Source organism: Carassius gibelio, chromosome A1 (assembly GCF_023724105.1).
Source record: "Carassius gibelio isolate Cgi1373 ecotype wild population from Czech Republic chromosome A1, carGib1.2-hapl.c, whole genome shotgun sequence".
In the NCBI taxonomy this organism is placed as follows: Eukaryota; Metazoa; Chordata; class Actinopteri; order Cypriniformes; family Cyprinidae; genus Carassius; species Carassius gibelio.
The window spans coordinates 38,378,009-38,401,400 of record NC_068371.1 but is presented as its reverse complement, the minus strand read 5'-3'; the positions used below and the strand labels follow the sequence as shown (position 1 = coordinate 38,401,400).

The following is a 23,392-nucleotide window of genomic DNA, read 5'->3' as shown; positions in this document are numbered from 1 at the left end:
TTACCTGGGCTCTCATAACACCTGAGCAGTGCCACAGACTGATCCACTCCATCCCACGCCGCATTGCTGCAGTAATTCAGTCAAAAGGAGCCCCAACTAAGTATTGAGTGCTGTACATGCTCATACTTTTCATGTTCATACTTTTCAGTTTGGCCAAGATTTCTAAAAATCCTTTCTTTGTATTGATCTTAAGTTATAATCTAATTTTCTGTGATACTGAATTTGGGATTTTCCTAAGTTATAATTTTCCTAAGTTATAACAAATATTCATTGTATTAAATGAATATACAAGTTTCACTTTTTGAATGGAATTTGTGAAAAAATCAAATTTTTGATAATGAGCAAAAATGAATGCTTTTCATTCATGAAATGCAAAAAAACAAAACAAAAAAAAACCACCCATTGTCATTACCTTAATGCTGTTTAAAATAACTAAATATACGTGGCAGGTTTTTGTACTGCTATGCTGATTTAAATGTTTAAAAAAGAATAAAGTAATTACAGTATTTATACTGTAATAAAAAAATGACTGAGAATTTATTAAGAATAATGGGAGTTACAAAATGTCCTTGTGTGTTACTGTAATGAGAGTTTGGGAGATGAATGCGTGTAATTGTCCAGAAAGTTGTCACAATGCAAACTTCCTGATACTAAAACGAGATAATCAAATGTAATCTCTTTTTGCTTTTCGTTTTGACGTTGAGATTTTTGTGGGATTCACTAAAGGAGAATTGGGCATTTAACGAGTCTCATGGGTCTGGGCCGGGGCGGAAGAAAAGACAATATATCCCTTTAGTAGGAAATATTTGTAATGTTCGTGAACAATACAAAATGTTTTTTTTCTCTTTATGTTCCTGTTCTTTTCTCAAGAAGACCATCAAGTTCTTGAACAGACAGTCATCCTGCACAGAAATACAGAGCTGTGGCCTGATGGTGTGTGTGTGTGTGTGTGTGCGTGTGTGTGTGTGTGTGGAGGAGGGGCTGATTGTGTTCACATTTGTTTCCGATTTTATTCATGTAAACAGGGGGCTGTCAGACTCAGTGGGGCCTGTTTAAATTAAGGCCAGGCTGCTCTGAAAACAGCGACTCACTCGCTGTGTTACATTACACGTACTGAGAGCAGTGGTCTATTTGCATAAATAACAGGAATGCAGATCTTGTCCCAAATTGTGGTGGGTATGAAGAAGTTCACCCAAATATGAACCTTTTATCATCATTTATTTGCCTGTGGAATGACAAAGCAACACCAATATATGGCTTGTGCACTATATTGCATGTTTTACATCATACAATAGATCAAAATATTAGTCATTAGTGTGCCGTCATATTTTGATTTGTCAGTGGCATCTGCTTAATAACAAGTAACACGGTAGAGACTGCAGAAAACTGTTATTCACATAATATATATATCCCATAATTCCACTCTGCACTGTACACATGACTGAACTGCCCTCTGGGGAAGAGAATAGTTATTCTGTTGAGTTGAACTCCGCATGCTATATCCAGCGCACAACAAGCCGATTCATCAGTGTATGACATGAACCACAGACATGTTTACTATCAATATCCTTATGCAGCCAGACTGTGAGAGCAGGAATCTGGTGGAAATGCTCCTTTCTGGCAGTTATTTGCTAAGACAGTCAGCATTAGGGCATGCTGGGATGGAGTATGGAGCACAAGGCTGTATTGCAGCACTCTCCCACATCCACAATTTAAAAAAAAAAGGGACCCACTTTATATTAAGTGGCCTTAACTACTATGTACTTACATTTTAATTAGTAATTTAGTACAATGTACTTATTCTGTACATACATGTTTTTACATTGTACTTATATTATAAAAAAATGACATGTAATTACATCTGTATTTAATTTCTGTAATTGCATTCATAATTACACTTTTGACCCATACGTTACACCTTAACCCACCCTCAAACTTACCCATACCTCCAACCCTCTCCCTAATCTTACCCCATCCCACCTCAATAGCAGCAAAAGTGTTTTATAATACAATATGAACACAAGATGTACATTGTACTTATTTTTTTATGTAACTGCATAGTAGTTAAGGCCACTTAATATAAAGTGGGGCCAAAAAAAGTCCGAATGAAAGCCTCTGTAAACTCACTTTGCTTTCAAAATGTGATCCATTTTTATGTGAAGTGGAGCATTGGGACTTGATTTGATCCATTTATCAACTAACCTTTAACACAAAAAAAGAGACAAAAAGTAGCAATTATGAAAAAAAGTTGATCATAATCATGAATTTTCTCAAAATTATGGCAACAGTATGATTTATTATAATATATTAGAGTTTTATCTCATAATGAGCGTATCATAATTTTAGGCTTTGTCGTAATCAATACTTTTTATCTCTGAATTATGACTTCCCAAAGCATGTTTTATGTTGCATATAGTATTCGAGTAGGAGTAACTGACGTCAAACATTTGTTTAGTTTTTTGTTCCCGCTGGTTTTTGTCCAGTAGTTCAACATGCTGGCAAATCCTCTCATTATAATGAGCAAAGCATTGACACAATGTAAATAAGAGACTGACTAGGTGTTGTTCTTCACACACACACACACACACACACACACACACACGCACACACATCATTCTGAAGATAATTCATGCTCCTCAGATTGTAAACTCAACCTCACAGTGAAAGACAATTAATTAATTAAAATGTCTGATGAATATTTGTTTGTTTTAGTCGTCTAGAGACATAATTATTGCTATATATATATATATATATATATATATGCGCAATACATGACTTGAAATGGATAGTCTTATATTTCTCCATCGATTTCAATTCTATTATATCATCATCATATATATTCACAGTTCTTCATGGGATTATAGTTCTTTCCCTCATTATAGCCCAGTCTTGTATCTTTGTCTGATTTTCAAAAACCTTCTTGCTTCAACTCAAATGTTGTACAGTTGTGTTTCACCTGGTGGCCGGTTGGCTTGATTCAAGGGTTATAGCATTTTAACAAAGACCTTTTGGGAAAAATGAACCGAATAAATACTTCCAGATCCGCACCTCTGAAAAAGGGGACATGAGCTAATACACTCTATTCCAAAGAAGTGAAAAAAAAAAAATTTAAACATAGTCCAGTCCCCCCCCCCCCCCCCGCCTAAAATGACTGACCCAAGCCCGGAGTGTTAAGGGTGCATGCAATGCGTCCATCTGCTTCCTTCCCGTCCCAGATCCGGATCCATTTCCCATCATGCTGTCTGCTCATAAGAAACTGCTCCCAACTGAGCCAATTTTTACTGTGATTCTCTCAATACTTTAGTCTCAAAGATCCAGGCACTACCAAAAGCTCCCTCCGGACCTGGAATCTTAAAGTGTATTTTAACTGGATTTGAAGCACTGGATCGCTCCACAGAGATGTGCGTGGTCCAGAAGGCTTCAGCTGACCTCGGAGTAATGCAGTAAATTCATTACCGTGACCTCTCCGGCCCTGCAGACAGGTTGCCAGATAACTACTGCTGAAAGTAAACAAACAAGGGTGTACACGGGGAAAGAGACAATGCTGGCCGGCCTTCTCTTTTCCTGCTGCACACACACACACACACACACACACACAGCTCCTTCCGAGGTCCCTGCTCAGTGTGGGAAGACTCCTCTGGAGACACAGACGGCTCCTTCACTCCCCTCTCGCTCTCTGAACATCTCCGTTTCCTCCCTCTTCCTTGTTCTTTTGTGTAAAGCTACAGTGTTGATACTGATGTCCATTTAATCTTTGGTGACCTTCATCTTTCTCACAAACACACTTCAAACTGTGTCACGCACAATAACATCCTGCTATGTTCCCAACTGGGAGGAAGCCGCGTTGCACAAACACTCGACAAGGGTCCTGAATGAGACGAGGGAGCGTCATCATGGCGCCTCCTGCAGCCTGGGAGTAAGCTTGGGGTGACGGGGTTCAGCTGCACACAATCAGAAAGATGGGCCAATCTGACAGTAATGCATACAAATGAGCATGTTTTAAGATTGAATGTGCCTGCTGAGCGGCAAACGATTAACACCCTGTTCTTCACTCCGACGTTACACATCTACTATCAATGAAGCTTGACTGAAATGACCAAACTCGAATAGCAAAACTAGCTCTGTTAAAATCAACAAAGATGTCAGTGGACGTAACAATGCGAAAACATAAGATAGTACACTGCCATTATAAATCAACAAAGCAGACGAAACGACAAAACTAGTAACAAAGATGTCAGTGGTAAAATGAATATAATGGCAAAACTAGTACATCCTTATTATCAGCAAACAAAATATATTCCAATGGACCATTATAATTGACAAAACTGTCAGCAGATGAAGTGACAAAGCTGGTATGCTTGCTTAAGAACCAGTGTCAACTTAAACTAATAAGTATGAAATATGAAAATGTTAATTAACAGTAAACGAACTGATTACAATAGAAAGAACCGTTATTAATCGTTATAAGGCAAACCAATGCACTTGAGTACAGAACAAGCATTTTTAACTCTAATTTGAAATGTAATAAAAAAATAAAACATAAAAAAAAAACACTTGAAAATGTTGCCTTAACCAACTGAAATAAAATAAGTTTGGGTTAAAGTAAAATTAGTCCAATTAAACTGGGAAATTAATAACTTAAGAAATAGAAATATAAAAAAAAATGTTGCTTGAACCAACTGAAATAAAGTAAGTTTTGGTTAAAGTACAGTAAAATTACAAAAAATTTAACAAATAAATTAAAGCTAAATAGAAAAAAATAATATTATATACATACACAAAAAAAAAACTAATAAAAGTACAAAACTAAATATGGAAAATTTGAATAAAACTAAACTCTTGTTAAAATCAACAAAGCTGTTGATGGATGAAATTAAAAAAGTAGACAAAAGTAGCTACTATATAACTAGTATGCTGACATTTTAAACAAAGCTGACCAAACAAAAAACTAAAATGCAGATACAGATTTAAAATGACATATCAAAAGACAAACCTAAAAATACACTGTAAAAAATTATCTGACGTATGGTTGCCAGAATTATACCGTAAAAAATACGGTAACACGGTTTTACCTTAAATTAACAGTTTAATACTGTAATTTAACTGATATAATATTAATATACCAATTACTGAAGTACTGAAATCCATTTTGTACCCTTGTAATACACTGGTAACCACCAAAAGCAGGTGGTGAGGAGAAAGTCACATGATGAAACAAAGCCCATCACAAGCAGTTTTTAGACTATAAGATATATAGAAGGTGCAACACCATCATGGTGAGACTCATTAAACTGAAATATGCAATAAACATTCATTTAACAACATTATATGAAACATACAACCCTAGTAAACATAACAGATAAGAAAAAAATAAGAAACAGTTCTTTTCAAAGAAAAAATAAATTTCAAACAAAATTTAAAATGCAACGCAGAGAATTCTGGGAATGTCAATTTTCGTTTTTTTCTAGTACATTTTACAGGAAATTACCGATAACCATTTAACAGGTTTGTACTGTAGCATTTTCACTTTTTTTTTTTACAGTGCATCATTAAATCAGGAAAAAAATACATATATTCTCTCATTATCCAAGACTGTCAGCCGGAGAAATGACGAAACTAGTACACTTCTATAACGAGAGGAAACTAGCATGCTCCCATTATAACCAACAAATCTGTCAGCAGATGAAATGACAAAACCCAGATTAGAAGAGGATGGGTCTGGTTTCGTCATGCTGTAAGGAGTTTTGGTCATCCCTGCTGTGGTATATGCATTACTGTGCTGTAACAGCGGGAAGAGGACAAAGAAGGACTCCTGTTGAGTCCAGCGTGGTCTAAATGTCTGCACATGTAGGAATTCGATGCTATTTGTAGTTACAGTTCCAAAGCTGGACAAGGCCTTTGGGACCCCCTCCCAATCTGTCCCACTCAAGCTGTGATTCACTCATTCGGGAGCTCATGATTAAGAGGTTTTCCGACTTTGCATTACAATGGTTGCCCATTCTGTTAGATCATGCGGAGTAATAGTGCTGGGTTATGGGATGTGCAGTCATGCCAGCACGTGCCCGGCTTTCTGCACACACACACACACACACACCGCCACATCCAGTTCATGCACAGTTTCTCATTGGACAGTGGCCACACATGCTTTTCCATAATATTGAATGGCCAAACATCTGCGTGACTTACTACCATTTGTCTATCAGTGCGTTCTAGTCTCTTGGCTTTTATTTCCACCTAAAACGGACATGACACAAGCTGTCCTCGATGAAAGTGTGCAACACAAAATACTGCCAATCCAAACAGTTGCTGATATATAACTTTGTGGCAATGGTGAAGATGTGCACACAGCCTTGGTTGTGGAAGTATTTTTGCAAATCAATGCAAATAAAGTATAGTTTTAAAATAGCAAACAAACATGACATTAAAACTTTTGATTTAATGCAGAATTGTATGAAAAAAGACAAATGCACTGAACATTATGAGGGAACAAACTACTGTATAAATCATTCCCAATAATAAAATGTTAAGTTTAAATCAAATTTATAATATATATGTAATACAATATATACAATGTGGATGTGCATCAGGGTTATTTTGGTTTACTAGAACCACACACACACACACACACACACACACACACGGTACAGAAAGTATTCAGACCCCCTTAAATTTTCCACTCTTTTTTTATATTGCAGCCATTTGCTAAAATAATTTAAGTTCATTTTTTTCCTCAATGTACACAGCACCCCATAATGACCGAAAAACAGAATTGATGACATTTTTGCACCGTTATTAAAAAAGGAAAACTGAAATATAACATGGTCCTAAGTATTCAGACCCTTTCCTCAGTATTTAGTAGAAGCACCTTTTGATCTAATACAGCCATGAGTCTTTTTGGGAAAGATGCAACAAGTTTTTCACACCTGGATTTGGGGATCCTCTGCCATTCCTACTTGCAGATCCTCTCCAGTTCTGTCAGTTTGGATGGTAAACGTTGGTGGACAGCCATTTTCAGGTCTCTCCAGAGATGCTCAATTGGGTTTAAGTCAGGGCTCTGTCTGGGCCATTCAAGAACAGACACGGAGTTGTTGTGAAGCCACTCTTTCGTTATTTTAGCTGTGTGCTTAGGGTCATTGTCTTGTTGGAAGGTGAACCTTCAGCCCAGTCTGAGTTCCTGAGCACTCTGGAGAAGGATTTCGTCCAGGATATCCCTGTACTAAGCCACATTCATCTTTCCTTTGATGGCAACAAGTTGTCCTGTCCCTGCAGCTGAAAAACACCACTACAGTATGATGCTTCACTGTTGGGACTGTTTTGGACAGGTGATGAGCAGTGCCTGGTTTTCTCCACACATACGCTTAGAATTAAGGCCAAAACGTTCTATCTTGGTCTCAGCACCTTAAGTGCAGCAGAAATTGTTTTGTAACTTTGGCCACATCTGTGCCTTGCCACATTTCTGCCTCTGAGCTCTTCAGTCAGTTCCTTTGACCTCATGATTCATGCGTCTTATATAGACAGGTGTGTGGCTTTCCTAATCAAGTCCAATCAGTATAATCAAACACAGCTGGACTCAAATGAAGGAGTGTCACAGCAAAGGGTCTGAATACTTAGGACCATGTGATATTTCAGTTTTTCTTTTTTAATAAATCTGCAAAAATGTCAACAATTCTGGGTTTTTCAGTCAATATGGGGTGCTGTGTGTACATTAATGTTAATTTTATTATTAACATTATTATTATTTTTTTAATAATATGTCATTTTATTTCAGTTAAAGTTTATTTCCAATTAATGAAAATGTTACCTGAAATAAAATACATTTTTGCTAAAATAAAAAATTAAAAACTTCAGCTAGTGTACTAAATTAAATGTGTAATTAGTGTACTCATTTTAATGTGGTGTTCTAATGTACTAAAATAACTAAAACTGAAATAAAAAAGAATAAAAACTAGATAGACACGTGTACAAAAAAGACAAAATCTTAACTAAAATAAAAAATATAAAAACAAAATCTTATTCAAAATAATAATAGCTATAACAGTATCCTTTTGATGCTCAAAATCACTGATGTGCATATATGCATGTGCGAATACATATACATAGAGATATGAAAAATATGATTTTATAAAAAGGTGAAAGTCATTTTATATATACAAAAAAAGTATATTCAATATATTTTTATTGATATATTTGTTACAAAATATTCAAATATATACAAATATATAAATAAATGAGTGTTGGGAACAATTTTTAAATACATTTGAGATTTGTGACATTACATACCAACATTTAACAGTTTCTGAGCTTGCAAAACATTTTATGATGTTACTAAATATTAGTATCTCTAATGAGAAAAACAACCCAGTTTTAACTTCTGAAAGCCTACTGTTGCACTCAACAGCAAATGATCTTGACTCGTGTCACACCTGCTTGTGATCAGGTTTCACTCTTTGTCACAGAAATGTTCCAGATGTGAGTAAAAGACGAGAGTCGCGAGAGTGTGACCGTAACATTTCAGGGTGGACAGAAGGGGTGAGAGACGCACTGGCTGACTCAGGCACTTTCTTTTAATCTCAGATTGTTCAGGAGCATCAGACAGACAGAGAAGTCGCTCTCCTGGACACCAGTAAAAAAATAAAATGCTCCTCTTTAGTCACGCGTCAGATAGTACTACTGCAAAAGCTTTTCACGGGGAGATGGGAAGATGAAGGACAGACACCAGAGAGACAGACAAATAGGACAGAAAACATCTGGATCACAGTCGTAATGACAACGCTGTCACAGTCCACTGATTGGCTGGATGTTGTTTTGAAGGATGATGCTGATTGGCCAGCGATTGGAGTTATATTTTGAGCACATAACAAACAACTTGCACAGTGTTCAGATGGTTGTTTTTTTTCTTGTTTGTTAGTTTTACTAGTTTGTGTTGTGCTTAAGACAAAGGCGGAGAAAAAAGACATCTTGTTTTTCGTCCCGTAGGAGGGGTACATCGATTTTGAGGCTGGTTTTCAAAACACAGAGAACAGGCACATACATCACCTTTTAAGAACATGTTCAGCTCATATCGCACCCCAAAATGAGAAACTGGGAACAGTTTGCACTGTGACATTTTTTCACGATAATCAAGCAGTGCAACAACTTACTCTACTGGGATATGAAAAATAAAATATTGTTTCAGTAATATTTGAATGATTTTTTGCACTGTAAATTATTTTTCAAAGTTATACAAAAAGTTTATTGGAGAGAGAGTACAAAGAAAATATTATTTTAGTCTTACAACTTCAAAATTTCACTTTAATTGAATTTGTGAAATTTACAAGTTGCGTCTGAATTTGACGTTTTTTACACTGTAATGAAACTGAAATAATGCCACAATGCTAAAGTCCTAAAATAGGCAAAATAAAGCCCATTTTCTTTAGATTTTGGGGTAAAATATGACCGTCACATGAGATTCACCCACACACCTACTTTATATTTGGGCACCAATGTGTTTGCAATCTTCCACACAGTGACTAAATATTGGCAATTTGGCAAAATAACATTTCCAACATCCATTCTGACCCAACACACACACACACACAGACACAGACACAGACACACACACACACCTTCCTACAGGTCAGCTAGTTTGGATTCCTCTGGGTTTGTCTTATCTAGACGGAGTGGATCACAGTAGAAGAGACGCCTCTGACTGGAGAGACGTAACGAAAGGCTCACGGGGGGAGGAAAATCAAATCAAACAAACATTGAAACACAGACGAGACGGAAGGAAGATTACAACTCAAACCTTCAAAGCACATGAGCATAAAAATATAAAGTACCTGGATTTATATATTTATATCTACATATATTTATATATACCTTTCATATATAAATGGATATCTATCGTGTAGTCTTTTAAATGGAAGCTGAGGGTTACTCTTTTAAAAACAAATAAAAATACAAACCAGGACAGCGGTCCAGTACAATTGAATTGAGAAAATTAAACAAAAATATGGAGCAACCCTCTGAAATTCAGGAGGGAAGGAGAAAAAAACAACAACGATGAGAAACACAGATGCAGCCATAAGTTCGTTCTTCCCAGCGGCAGGTGTGCTCGTGTTTTTCTCCGCTCACCCCGAGGCCTTGTGCTTGCCGCCGCAGCAGTGGCACGCGACGCCGCAGTGGTAGCACGCTCGCAGCGGTGCGTAGCAGCACATGCAGGGCGCGAGCAGCGACAGTCCCAGGAGAGCTAGCCAGCGCAGGCAGAAGCGCTCTTCGCTGGCGTCGCAGGAGCACGGGTCCGAATAGTCACCCTCGGGGTCCGACATGCAATGATAGAGCAGGCTGTCCGCGCACCACATGAAGCTCACCCGGTGAATGCACGTCTGCACGGGGTCTGGAGCTTCCTGGCACCGCCCGCGTCTGTTTTCGGCCGGACTGAACATGTTTTGACAGTACACACACCGTAAGCGCTCTCTGCTGTCCTCCACGCGTCGCGGCAGCCATTTAGCATTAAGCACCCGCGGCTGACCTGTGACCACACCGCCGCCGATGCCCGTCTTGCCGTTGCGTGGCGTGTGTCCGTCCCCGCTGAGTGGGTACGAATAAGTGTAGTCGTGTTTGGGAGGTTCGCTCTTAGCGAGGTGAACGTAAGCGTCCGTGGCGTCCGTCCGCAGGGGTTTGGCTCGCGTCGCTGTGGTGGCGTGGCGATAGTCCTCGTAGCCCGTTAACCAAGAGCGCTCGCGTGGGTTAATCCGGACGATCTCCTCGTCCTCCTCCTCGTGAAACCTTACATGACGGGGACACGGGAACATGGGCACCGTCTGTACAGCAGAAAGACTGGTAAACACAAGATGCACAGACATCCCGATAGAAATATCTGAATACACAGGTATAAAAGACTGGAATGGTAGCAGATCAATATTTTATGATAAACAATCAACATTTCACATAAAGAGGTCTAAAAATCACACTAAACAATGGTGCAAATCCAGTTTGCAAGAACAACCCTTGTGCATGAACATTGATTTTGACTGAATATTACATAATTTTAATATAACACAGTGTAATAACATTACAGATATTATGAATTCAATTTATTATACTGAATTTCAAAATATAAATTACACAAACACACACATAATTTATGTTTTAAATTAATATTTATATCTATAATCCAATTTCTTAAAGTATTTTATTTATACATTTAAAAAAGTTGATATACATATTATTGTAATTTTACAAAAACTATTTTAAAAATATATTAAAACTTTATTCAGTGAACTGAAAAAAAAATGCTACTGGTTGAAAGTGGATTTTTAGCCAACTTTTTACACTTAATAACAATAATAACATCAACAACAATAACTATAATTACTAATGTTGTTGTTTAACATAGCACTACGACTGCTACACTAAATATTTAAAAATATATATATTATTAAAAAATATATGTTTAAAAATATCTATATCTATCAATCTATATCATAATGAAAACTTTACCAAAATGGAAACTATATATTGCCCATCATGATGGCTGTCATGGTTGTTTGGTTGTTGTTAGTGAAGCGCATGATGAAGAAGAATCAACAATAACAATCTTTAATATATAAATCCACAGGAAAACCACAGGATACAGGTAAAGATGGGAACGGAGCAAGACTAAAGGAGAACTGAGGGTTTACAAGTAAGAACCAAACGAAGGGAACTAATGAGATAATGAACAGGTGAACAGAATAACTAATTAAACAGACTGGGGAAAACAAGAAATACACAGAAAAGAAAGCATACATGTTACAGTAGCTCCCCCTCCCAGAAGGCACATCCTTGCGCTGTAACTAATCCATCTGAGGAGGGAGGGTAGGGGTTCGAAGGGGGGCAAGGAGCAGGAGAGTGGCAAAACAAAACCAAAGTCCATAGGGAATAAGAAGGTGGGAGGAGCCAGATGTTGGTCCAGGGCCCAACCAGGGTGGAGTCAAGGGAGGGAGGAGCCATGGTGGAAACTTAGCAGACGACACCCTGAGGATGAGCGATGGAGACCCAGGTGGAGCTGAGCAGACGGAGAGGCAGGGCGACACCTGAGGTCCGGAGGGCCAAAGGTGAAGCTGAAGGCTCATGTGAGGAAGGCCGCAGTGGAGCTTTAGCAAATGAGGATCAAGGTGGATCCCGAGGGATGAGGATAAACCAGAAGAGTCCTCCATAGCGGAGGAAGGTCGACGACTGACAAAGTTGGAGCCAGAAGGATGTGGGAGCCTGGTGGAGCCAGTGGGATGACGGGCCATGGTGGAGATGAAGGAGCAAGGAGCCAAAGCAGAGCTGATAGGACAGAGAATCCCCACTCCTAGGTGGAGCGGGAGCCTGGAAGCCCCGAGGCAAATCAGAGAGCACAGATAGCGCTGACAGAGGATGAGCTGAGGAGCTGACAGGAACCAGTGGAGGCAGGACCGAGGAACTGGCTGGTTTTAGGAGCGAGAGGCTGGGTAGAAACTCAGGAGAATATGAGCTGGGCAGAACCAGCGGAGACTCAGAAGAATTGGGTATATATTGGGTAAAGAGAACAAAACAAAAAGAAAGAAAAATGCAGCTAGAAACTGTTTAGGTCCATTCTTTTGTTACAGTTGGTTGTTGTTAGCGAAGTGCACGACAAAGAAGAATTAACAATAACAGTCTTTAACAGATAAATCGACAGGAAACTCATAAAACCAACAAGTTTAGATGAGAACAGACCTAGACTTGAGGAGAACTGAGGGTTTAGAAGCAAGAACCAAACAAAGGGAACTAAAGAGATAATCAACATGTGAACAGAATAACTAATTAAACAGACTGGGGAAAACTAGGTCAGACAGGACCAAAAACACAGAAGACAAAGCATACATTTTACAATTACATAACCTTAGTCAATTTTGCATAAACATATTCATACAAACTCGCCTGTTCCAGGTAGAATCGGTCAGAGTGTCTGTGTTGGTCGTAGAGATGTCCCAGAATGCAATGGTGGGGCTCGGAGAAGCTGATTGGTGCGAGCGTCTGCATGGACGTCTCTCTCTTCTGAGAAGAGTTAGAAGAGCTGTCTGTGGCATTCTGAAGGACAGATAGAGAACAGAAATTGTGTCCCAATTAGTGCATGTTGGCAGGATCATGGTGGCACAAACTAAACGACTCCCCGCTCTTGAACGAGGGTAACACAGTTGTATTCTTCACTGAATTTCCAGCAAAATAGCCCTGTTGAGATTTATAAGGTTACCATGATATAAGACTAATGATAACTTGGATTCAGCTGAAAAATAGAACATTGAAATGCATTAAATCATCACTTCAAAGTGTTTGTATAAAAACAGAAATGGATCAATATAAAAGCATTTCAAACGTTCCAAAACAACACTGCACAGGTCATTCTGCTTGACCTTTGACCCTGTGTACGGGTACGTGAGGTTTGTGTAAATTAAGTGCTTGAGTACTATCATCAGCACTATTATCTCTGACCTTCAACCCCTGAAATCCACACTGTCTCCTTCCTGTGGCTCTTCCTGAAGCCTGGAGCCTGAACGAGAGCCAGCGGAGTGTGTGTGTGTGTGTGTGAGAGAGAGAGAGAGCATCTGTTTTAAGAGTTGACAGTGAGCCACACGGCCATCAATAACTCAAGAGTGTGTGTGAGAGAAAGCGCTCGAGATGATTACAAACACAGCTCGCCTCTCTTAAGTCATCTGACTCCTTTCTTCTCCAAAGTCTGAAATCTACACTACACTGTAAAACACATTTGTTAAATTTACAGCACAAATCTGACAGCTGCAGCATCAGGGTGACACATGTGAAACACACACACTTAAAAACGCAGTAAACATTAACTACACAACATAAAGTAACATAAACACCCCAAAATGCACAACGTAGGAATATAAGAAGAAATTACAATTTACATAAAACTCTTTTTGGACTACAGGGAACATTATGTTATGTTTTTAAACCGGAAATTATAAAGTCTTACAAAAACAAACATATAAATGTAACAATATGTACCATTTCAGAACATCTATTGTCTTGTGTGTGTATATATATATATATATATATATAATTTTTTTGTTTTTTTTTACTTTAAATGTTAATTTTACTTACACAATATTTACAATATTTTACAGTAAAAATACATGGGCCATTTTGTTAAATATAAAATGTTCACCATAAATAACAAGGTGATTTATACATTACATTTACCCCCAAAAAAACACAAAGGAAAGGAAAGAAAACAAAAAGAAAGTTTAGTCTTGTTAAATGTAAATTATTCTCTTATAAATAAGTTATAATTTATTTCTTATTTTTATTACGGAACACTTTTCCATAAAAGTGCGTTGCCTTGTTAATTATACATAATCATTTAATTAATGTTTCTATTAAATAAATAATACAGTTAATTAGAATACATTAATACTCTTATTATATTTTTCATCGTAAATGTTAAATTAACACACAGTTGACCAGTTTTTTACCGTAGCATTTAGATGATAAAGGAATACTGTCTTGAGACAGAGTGTAAATCTATATGCATTGTAAGTACATCCAGGGTTGTGAGAGTGTGTGTGTAATGTCTGGATGGAAATATATTTGTGGCTGTGCTAATTATCACTTTAGACTTTACCTCAGAGGGAATTAGACATCCAACAGCTGCTGCCCATTCTAACCCCACCGCACACATCCCATCTCTCCCTCTCTAAACTTAGGAGCGACTGACTACTCTGATTAGTAATAATCAGTGTCTGGCTGGGCTTGTATGAATAGCTGTGAGTCATAAACTTCTAAAGTTAGCGATTAGAGGAACACCACTCCTGAGAGACCATGGCAAACGCTGATCACTGAACACCTAAAGCCTGAAGTCAAACCCAAAGAATTACAATTCATCTGAGTTTCTGAATGCATGCGAGTTATAAACGGTCTCTTGTATCTTAAGGCTTTGGCGTGGCATTGTTGTGTTGTATTAGGAGCAATAGGAGGACAAAAGGGAGCAAAGGTCACTTCCTGAGAACAGCCCACACACACACACACACACACACACACACACACACACTTGACCAACTAACAAAAAATTACTGGCAACTGATCCAATAATAGCATATTATACTGTATATCTCAATAATATCTCATATTCTTTGAGATAAATGAATAGAAAAAAAGATTATAATAACATTCTAGTGATATGTGGAATATTCATTATATATTTTAAAAATCTTTTTTATCTAGCGATAAAAAATGATGTGAAAAAAGGGTGTTTTAAAACCTTTTGTCGATTCATTGAATTGTCTTAATGAATCACTTCCAACATTTTATTTCATCACTCAAAAATGTGCACAAAAACACAACATTTATCAAATTAAAACCATCTGCGCAAGTAAATCTTGATGTTTATTACTAAGAATCGTTGATACAAAGAAGAGCCCGAATTTCAGTGTGTTCGTTAAAATACACCATATTATGAATACAGTGAAATTATGGCTCCTCTGATTGAAAATAAATAATAAATCATCCTTTAAAGCCAGGGACTGAGAGACTGTAGTCCGAGACTCACCGTGAAAACATCATCATCACCCAGTTCGGCTTCATTCTGCAGCGTGGAGGATGAAGTAGTGGAGCCTGGAGAAAACGAACAAGAGTCATGTTATGGTCATGGTTAACATGTAACACATTAAACCTTTCTCATGATCCTCACGGATCCACACACCCTCTGTGAGGTCCTCGATGGCCTTCCTCACGCCGCGATCGAACGCTCGGGCGTCAGCGGGGCTCTGGAAAGACAGGCCACACTTCCTGTTGTCCACTCGCCAGTGATGGAAAGTGGGCGTGGCTTTAGTGTAGACCAGATCCTTCTTCAGAAAGCACTGCAGGATCACCTGCTCAACACAAACACAATGTTAAGGGTTGAAGAATCAGGTCTTTGGTGCATACCATGGAGACTGGCACACACTGGCAGCTCTCTAACCTGCTTGTCTCGGACTCGCTCTCCAAAGATGAGAAAGCCGTTGCGTCCCAGGAGCTCTAGGTCTGGGACCACCTTACAGACACCCACTCGACTGAGACCACCGCCCTCCTGAGCCAGCCAGCCCCCGCTAGACTCATCCCTCGTCATCACCACAGCTTTCACTCGCACTATGTAACTGTCACTGCAGGGAGAGACACAAGGATGTTCTGATGTGGTGCGATGACAAATAAGACGGTCAGAGATGATTAGAAGACGACGTCTGGTTTAAAACGCATGTGCCAAGTTTTCAAAAAGATATGTTGGTTTAATGCATTTTTCAAACTGTATACAGTAGGTTCCATTTGTTAACATCAGTTAACTATATTAGTTAACATGAACTAACAAGAAAAATTGTTAACACTTTACAATAGGTAACACTTGTTAACTATTAACTACAACATTTTTCTCAATCAATTCTTAATTTGCTGCTTATTAACAGTTCGTAAGGTAGCTGTTAGGTTTAGGTATTGGGCAATATTAGGGATGTAGAATAAGGCATTAATATGTTCTTAATTAGCACTAATACATGACTGCTGTTAACTAATGGGACCTGTTTATTTAATTTTCTATAAAAATTATGATTTATTGACTACAAATAACAAGCGGTGTAACCATTAAGCAAGAGATGAAAAAAATGTCCTTGCACATATTGAAATAATAATATAATTGAATTTTTAAAGCATGAATAAAAATATTTTTGCAAATTTTTTTTTTCTTGGGGTTATTGCATTTGAAACCATGCATACGTACAATAACACGTTTACAAAAATAATAGTAATAAATTAGATAAACAGCCCAGCCATATATTTTATAAATATAAATATGCGGACTTTAGTGTCAGCAAGAGGTTTTGCAATCCTCAAAACAAGCCTTCTGTGCTTCTTCCCTTACGAAAGGAAAATATATTTACCAATATATTTCTTAAAATATATTGTGATATATTGTAATATATTATTTTCCATTTTATTTTCTAATAATTTATATTTTTGAATACATTTAATAATATATTGATGATACATATATTATATAATATATTGCAAAATATACAAATGATTGCCGCTTTCAATATATTGCAATATATTGGAAAAGAATAAATATATATAATAATATATGCTAATATATTACATGATATTTTCCAATATACTGCAATATATTTTTGTTTCATAAGGGTTAGTTCAGTGATGTCAAAGCTTATGCTAACATATCAGCGTCAAACCAAGCATCCTGATTGGTCCCAGACCTGACTCATAATGATGAGGTCATAATCAATTCTGGAAGATGGCAGTCGATAGCTCTGCATTGCAAATGAGGTTTCAATGAAAATCTTAAAGAGGATGGTGTTTGTTTTGCTAATGAGATTTGCCTTATGCATAGATATGATAATGCTGAACCTAGTTTATGTGCAACCATGTGCAAAATATGACAGAAGGTTTAACAAATGCAAAGTTTGAGATCAGGATTTCTCAGAACATCATTTACATAATGAGTAGTACAGCAGAGCATGGGAACTTAACACAGATTCACAGGCCTTGAGTACAGGCTCATCTTTGCCTCGTATTAATGCTGGAATGAATTGGCCAGTCAACATCAGAACAGCTGATTTACTGCTTCAACTTTCAAACAGAATGATAACATCACAATAATCCAAACCAGTCTCCAGTCCAGAAATGAAGGTCTTAAGCTGTGTGTTTGTAATAAACAAAACCATCATTAAATCTTAGACCACTGACTCCAGCTAAATTACGAGTCCTGTTTGGACTCTCAATCTGACGGCACCCATTCACTGCAGAGGATGCAAGTGATGTAACAAATTTCTCCAAATCTGTTCCATTAAAGAAACAAACTCATCTACTCTCTGATGGCCTGAGGATGAGAACATTTTCAGCTAATTTTCGTGAATTATTTCTTTAGAGGAACCGTCTCCAGAACTGAACATCGTGACTATCAGACAGGAGCATTAACATCATGGTATGGAGAACATCACAGGCCGTTCACACAGGAACTAGTGCTTAAAAATCAGCACATCGTATGTCGAGAAATAAATGTCAGCAAGAACATGAGTTCATTTCCTCTTGATCTCAATCTGAGGTTTTGCTGGAATCTGTCAAATTACTTTCAGACTTATCATACAATCTCATCTTTTGGTTTGTGTCTTTATAAACAGATAAAAGTACGTAACTTGAATTTCCAAAAATATACATTGACACATGATTGCTTATGCAAAATATATATATATTCCTTTTTTATGTATACCTTAGCCATGACATCAGGTTGCTCATAGCATAATATAAGATTTTGATAATTAGGCTATGAATAAATCTTGTACTATTGTATTTTTTTGGCATGTCATTTTACACTAAATGTGCTAAATGATTAAATGTAAACGTGAAAGTGGCTAATTCACAGTGTACACAATGCAATGACATATGCAGCTGCCATAGAAACCATTGTCTCCCGCACGCTGAACAGCATACAAAGGAAAACCGTTTCATTCTGATCTTCTTCCACTCTTTAAAACGCTCTGCATTCCTCTACCCTCACACTTCCAGCGAGTGGCTGGCTGGGAAATCAGTCCTTATCTTTACTGTAAATACCTCAGAACTATGCAGGAACCAGTAGAGGGGTTCATCTGGACTGACTTTACCTCTATGTCAGATATTATCGACCCATAATGGTTCTGCATATAGGTCATGCTGGTGTGATCAATATAGATCACATTCCTCCCCTCCCCATCGGCTCTTCCCAAGCACCCAGAGGCTGGAGAGGACATCCGGGTCTGAGGTCTGGACGCCAGCCAGTTCACGTGAGCATGTACACACAGCTTCAGGCTACAGTCATTACCAATGGGGAGCCACTGGTTTGCTCAGCACGTTTTTGAGGAACTCGCTCACATTCCACTTCAAAAAACAGTCCAACAAACACCAGGATTCTAGAGTTTCTCTGAAATCTTCAACATTTTGAAGGAACATCGCAACCAAAACTAATATCTCGCAATCATTTACTTAACAGGAAGACATGAGGACGAGTAAATGATGACAGGATTTTCATTTTTTAATCCTTTAACAATGCCCATCCCAAACGGTGGCATTTATCTCTAATTATTCAGTCGCAGTAAACCTGAATTATCCAGGTGATTTTGAATAATACAACTTATGTGACAGAGAGACCAGATATGCATCATGACTCAAGTAGTGAGGACAACACTAATTCCAAGTACATCCATTAGCCTATTTGAAAACATCATTTAAGCAAACTCAAAATACGTAAAGCGGAAACCAATGGTTTCAAGCAAATATATCGCACAACAATACGTCCAATCCCATGTCGTTACATAACACTTTCAAACAAACTTCCTGATGATTTTCCTTCACACCAGGTCTTGTGATAAAGGCATTTTGATACATTGCCCCCAAAATGTATTTTAGACCCTTAAGACATAATTAAACACTGCATGAATGTCATTGCGCTAGATAGCAAAACACCAAACTGGTTAAAAACACTTTTAATGCAATCAAGCAACAAATTTCACAATCTTAAAAGGACAGTTCACCCTAACATGAAAATCTGTCATAATTTACACACCAGAAACTCAAACCTACTTAATGGTAAGCAAATGATGACAGAATTTTCATTTTGGGGCGGACTATTCTTTTAACTATGTTTTAAAAACTATTGAATGAAAAGAGTATTTGGATACTTGAGTTCTGGGGTCAGTAAAGTTAGCTCATATATATACATATATATATAAACCTAGTATTTGGTTTACAACTGCTTTGCAACTCAAGCAATCCCATTCAGATATTTTAATAGTTAAAGTATCCATATATATTTCAACCTTTCAAGACTTGAAACTTCAATCATTTATAGCCTAACTGGGCCATAACGGTTTAGACAACACAAAAAAGAGAGATATGATTATTAAGTAAAAGAGAAGGATTTCCTTGCAGAGAAATGAATAGTGCAGAGTAATCCATTCATTACCTGCACGTCACTGAGAATCAAACAATCGAGGGGCGTGACAGCGAGGTAACGCTTCACCGCTTCACTTCCGCCGGATCTGTGTTTAATCCTCTCTCCATTGTTTCCCTTCCAGGAGCGCCTTCTCAGAAACCTCCCCCCATTTTGGAGTAGGCCACAGCCCTCCCCTCCGCCGATAAAAGTCAACATTTCACAACCTCGGGCTATTATATGGGCTTTTACATCCCAGTTTGACACAAGTATTTACTCAAACGGGCGTGAGTGTGCCATAAATCTAAATAAGACAAATTCCCCACCAGCTTCGGCGTTACATCTCAAGTAAAGGAAACATAAGTGGAGTTCAAGCAATTTAAATTAAATATGTAACTTTTGCTCAAAAGTCATTCTACAAAGACGATGCTCAAGTAAAAAAAAAAAAAAAAGAAGTTAGATGACAAGTTCTCATCAGAAGGAAACCATAGAAACAAACGATAAATTGTCATACTGCGTTATTATGGCTTTACACATCGGCTAAATATGTATGTATGTATGCACGTATATATATATATATATATATATATATATATATATATATATATATATATATATATATATATATGTAATATATATGTATGTATGTATGCATGTATGTATATCTCAAACACACACATGTTAGAACTGTTTGCCTGTCAGAATATAAAATGTCTATTTTTGTTGCTAGGAGTAGCCTAACAACAACAAATTGCATTAATTTACACCGGTTATAATACTGTAATGTATATAATACTGTATAGTATTTTACAGCAATGCACTGTAAAATCAATACAAGTCATATAGGTTGAAAACACAAGTCTACTCTAATTAATATTGCTTCAGACTCTCATTACACTAGTATTAACGATACAAACTCACATAATCGTTTTGACAAAATCATAAAAGACAGACTAAATAAACATCAGCTTGTAAATACAGGTTGAGTGTTTGTTACAGAAGTTAATTGTTTAAGCCCATAAAGAGCTCACTAAGTTCACGAGGCGTTTTAACTCGGCTCTAATGCTATTAACGAGACTTTGATCGGCTTGAGTCAAACTACCGTGAGATACAGTGTTTATATTAGGCAGAAGAACGCAGTGAAATAGTAATTAATGTTTCTTGCAAAAAGAGGAAGCCGTCAGATTAAATGTAACACTTAAAAGCACATATAGGCCTGTATATAGGCCACTATAGGGCCTGCTGTAACATCAGCACAGCTCTGAGGCGCTCTGATGTGCGCGCGCACCCTTCTGTGTTTTTATGAATGAAGGACAGTATGCAAATGAGAGCGATTCACGAAAAAGAAATGGCGGATATGGCATGTCAGACCACCACAAAGAAAGAGACCAAGAACTGGCTCCATGCTCAGGCGTTGTGTGTTTAGAAACTTTGCAGTCGCCTAGTAGCTTTTTTGGAGCGCTAAATTCGCCTTTACAGTCGACGGGATATAAGGTATTCAAGTAAAGGATCCGTCCACAAAATGTTTCCGCTCGCACCCCCTCCTCCTCCTCCTCCACCTCCACCTCCTCCTCTCCCTCTTCTCGCTTTGAGACCAGATCCCTGCAGCAGGGGCCCAGCACTCAAATCCCTTTGACACTGCATTGTTTCCTAGCATTAACATCTCCAAAGTCTCTCTCCGAGGCGCATGCACGAGTCCCCTGCATCTGACTGAGCTCGGGAACGCATTCTTGGACACGGGATACGCTTTCCATTCGTGTCCACATGCGTCGTTTTCTCAAAAACTGAATACTCACTCGTCTGGGTGCGATTCCTCAGTCATGTTTCCCCACGTTTCACCTACAATAGAAATAATATCCCACCGCGGGCGCGCAGCGTTCTGGCTTCATGTCGTCTCTATTTTCCACCTCGCCTTTTTTTTAAAGTCCAGTGCATCAACGAGTTTCCCTCAAATCCGTCTCCGCGTTCCTTATTCTCGTTCTTTCTCCGCGCACTGCACTTTATCCGTCAGGGTTTGCAGTGCATCTGGTTAATCCTCGCGTTCTGCATCATCCTGGTGGCTATATCGATGGTTTCTCGCCTCGCGTCTCCTGCGCGCTGGTCTCGAAGAGGAGCCCCATCTCTCGTTACTCCATGTTGGATTGTGTAGTCAGCAGCGGGCGAGAGCCGCCGACACTGGAGGTGGGGGGAGGGTGGGGGGTTGCGGAAGCAATGACGTCACGTTGGAACGAATACAGGCCGTTTTGGACTGAGGCATCTCCGGTGTGACGGGCTGCACCGACGTCCTGCCACCTAGTGTGCCTCCTCTGACCTTAACCTGTGGGTCTGGGTTATTGTTTTCCCCATAAAGCATCCGGGGTTTAAATACAGAGAGTGAACAATGTTATTATGTCTTGGTGGATGTCCATACGTAAATGTCTGTTATGTGGAAAAACTTATTCAGGGAAGTACTAAACGAATGCAAGGTGAATGTAAACTTATATCTTCAACTATACATACAGGCATCCTAGAAAACAAGAAAGAGTGCAATATGCTAATAAAATACATAACTAATTACTTTCCCCATAAAGCATCTGGGGTTTAAATCTTACAGTGAACAAACTGCTGGAAATCCAGTTTAAGTATGGCAGAAGGGTTCTTAGCTGGTCTATGGAGAATGACTTACCATACAGACCCGGTTCTAGACTGCATGAAAACCATAGGGCAGCATTATTTTGCAGTGGTTGGTCAGACTTGGTTCGATTCATAAGAGGTTTTTGGTTTAATTTGAAAGCTTTATATTTAATTTGAAAGCTTTATAATATACATTTTATATATATATATATATATATATATATATATATATATATATATATATATATATATATATATTGAGAAATTGAGAATGATTCAGTTTGATTCGTACTTAAGTTTTTAGATGTAAATAAAATGCATTTAATACAAAGAGAAAAAGAGACAGTCAGTCTTGAACAATCTGGAAAATGTTAATAATTTAAAAAGAGGGATTATACAAATAATGCATTTTGTGTTTATTTATCACTGCTTATTTTTAATACTCTTGATTCTTAATTTTGAATACTGTTTTGTCACCTGATCAAAACTGCAAACATTCACTGATGCACAAGGCAACATACTGGGATAACCGAAATGCTGTCAGTAGCCATTCATTTCCATAGTAATTTTTTTATATACTATGAAAGTCATTGGCTGCTTTCGAGTCTTTAGCTACCATCATTCTTCAAAACATCTTATTGTGTGCTCAACAGAAGAAAGAAACTTGGCTTGACTTGCAATAAAAACAGATCTTTCAAAAGTTGTAGATGATAACGACACAGTATTGCTAATCAATATATAAACCTTCCTTCATTTGTGTACATGCAGATATTATAATGTCATATGTAAATGTCTGTTATGTGAAAAACCTTCAGGGTAGAACTAAATGAAAAGACAAAAGCAATT

The 23,392-nt window shown here is 37.9% G+C and overlaps 1 protein-coding gene across 1 annotated transcript; it reads right to left on the bottom strand.

The window, feature by feature from the left end:
• Positions 1-8,159: 8,159 nt before the first annotated feature.
• On the bottom strand, positions 8,160-22,099 carry LOC128020790 (sprouty-related, EVH1 domain-containing protein 2-like). Its single transcript, XM_052607510.1, has 6 exons — positions 21,730-22,099; positions 15,947-16,127; positions 15,689-15,857; positions 15,536-15,600; positions 12,910-13,059; positions 8,160-10,802 (listed from the first exon to the last, which is right to left on the bottom strand). The coding sequence occupies exons 1-6, from the start codon at positions 21,753-21,755 to the stop codon at positions 10,110-10,112; spliced, it is 1,284 nt and encodes a 427-aa protein (XP_052463470.1). The 5' UTR covers positions 21,756-22,099; the 3' UTR covers positions 8,160-10,109.
• Positions 22,100-23,392: the final 1,293 nt, after the last annotated feature.

Bases quoted from the DNA above. Each gene is read 5' to 3' on its own strand.
- LOC128020790 (XM_052607510.1), bottom strand. From the start codon at position 21,755: ATGACTGAGGAATCGCACCCAGACGA. The intron at 15,858-15,946 runs GTTAGAGAGCTG...TGTGTTGAGCAG, and splicing joins AGCGAGTCCGAGACAAGCAG to GTGATCCTGCAGTGCTTTCT. The intron at 10,803-12,909 runs GCGAGTTTGTAT...TCTGCTGTACAG, and splicing joins ACCGATTCTACCTGGAACAG to ACGGTGCCCATGTTCCCGTG.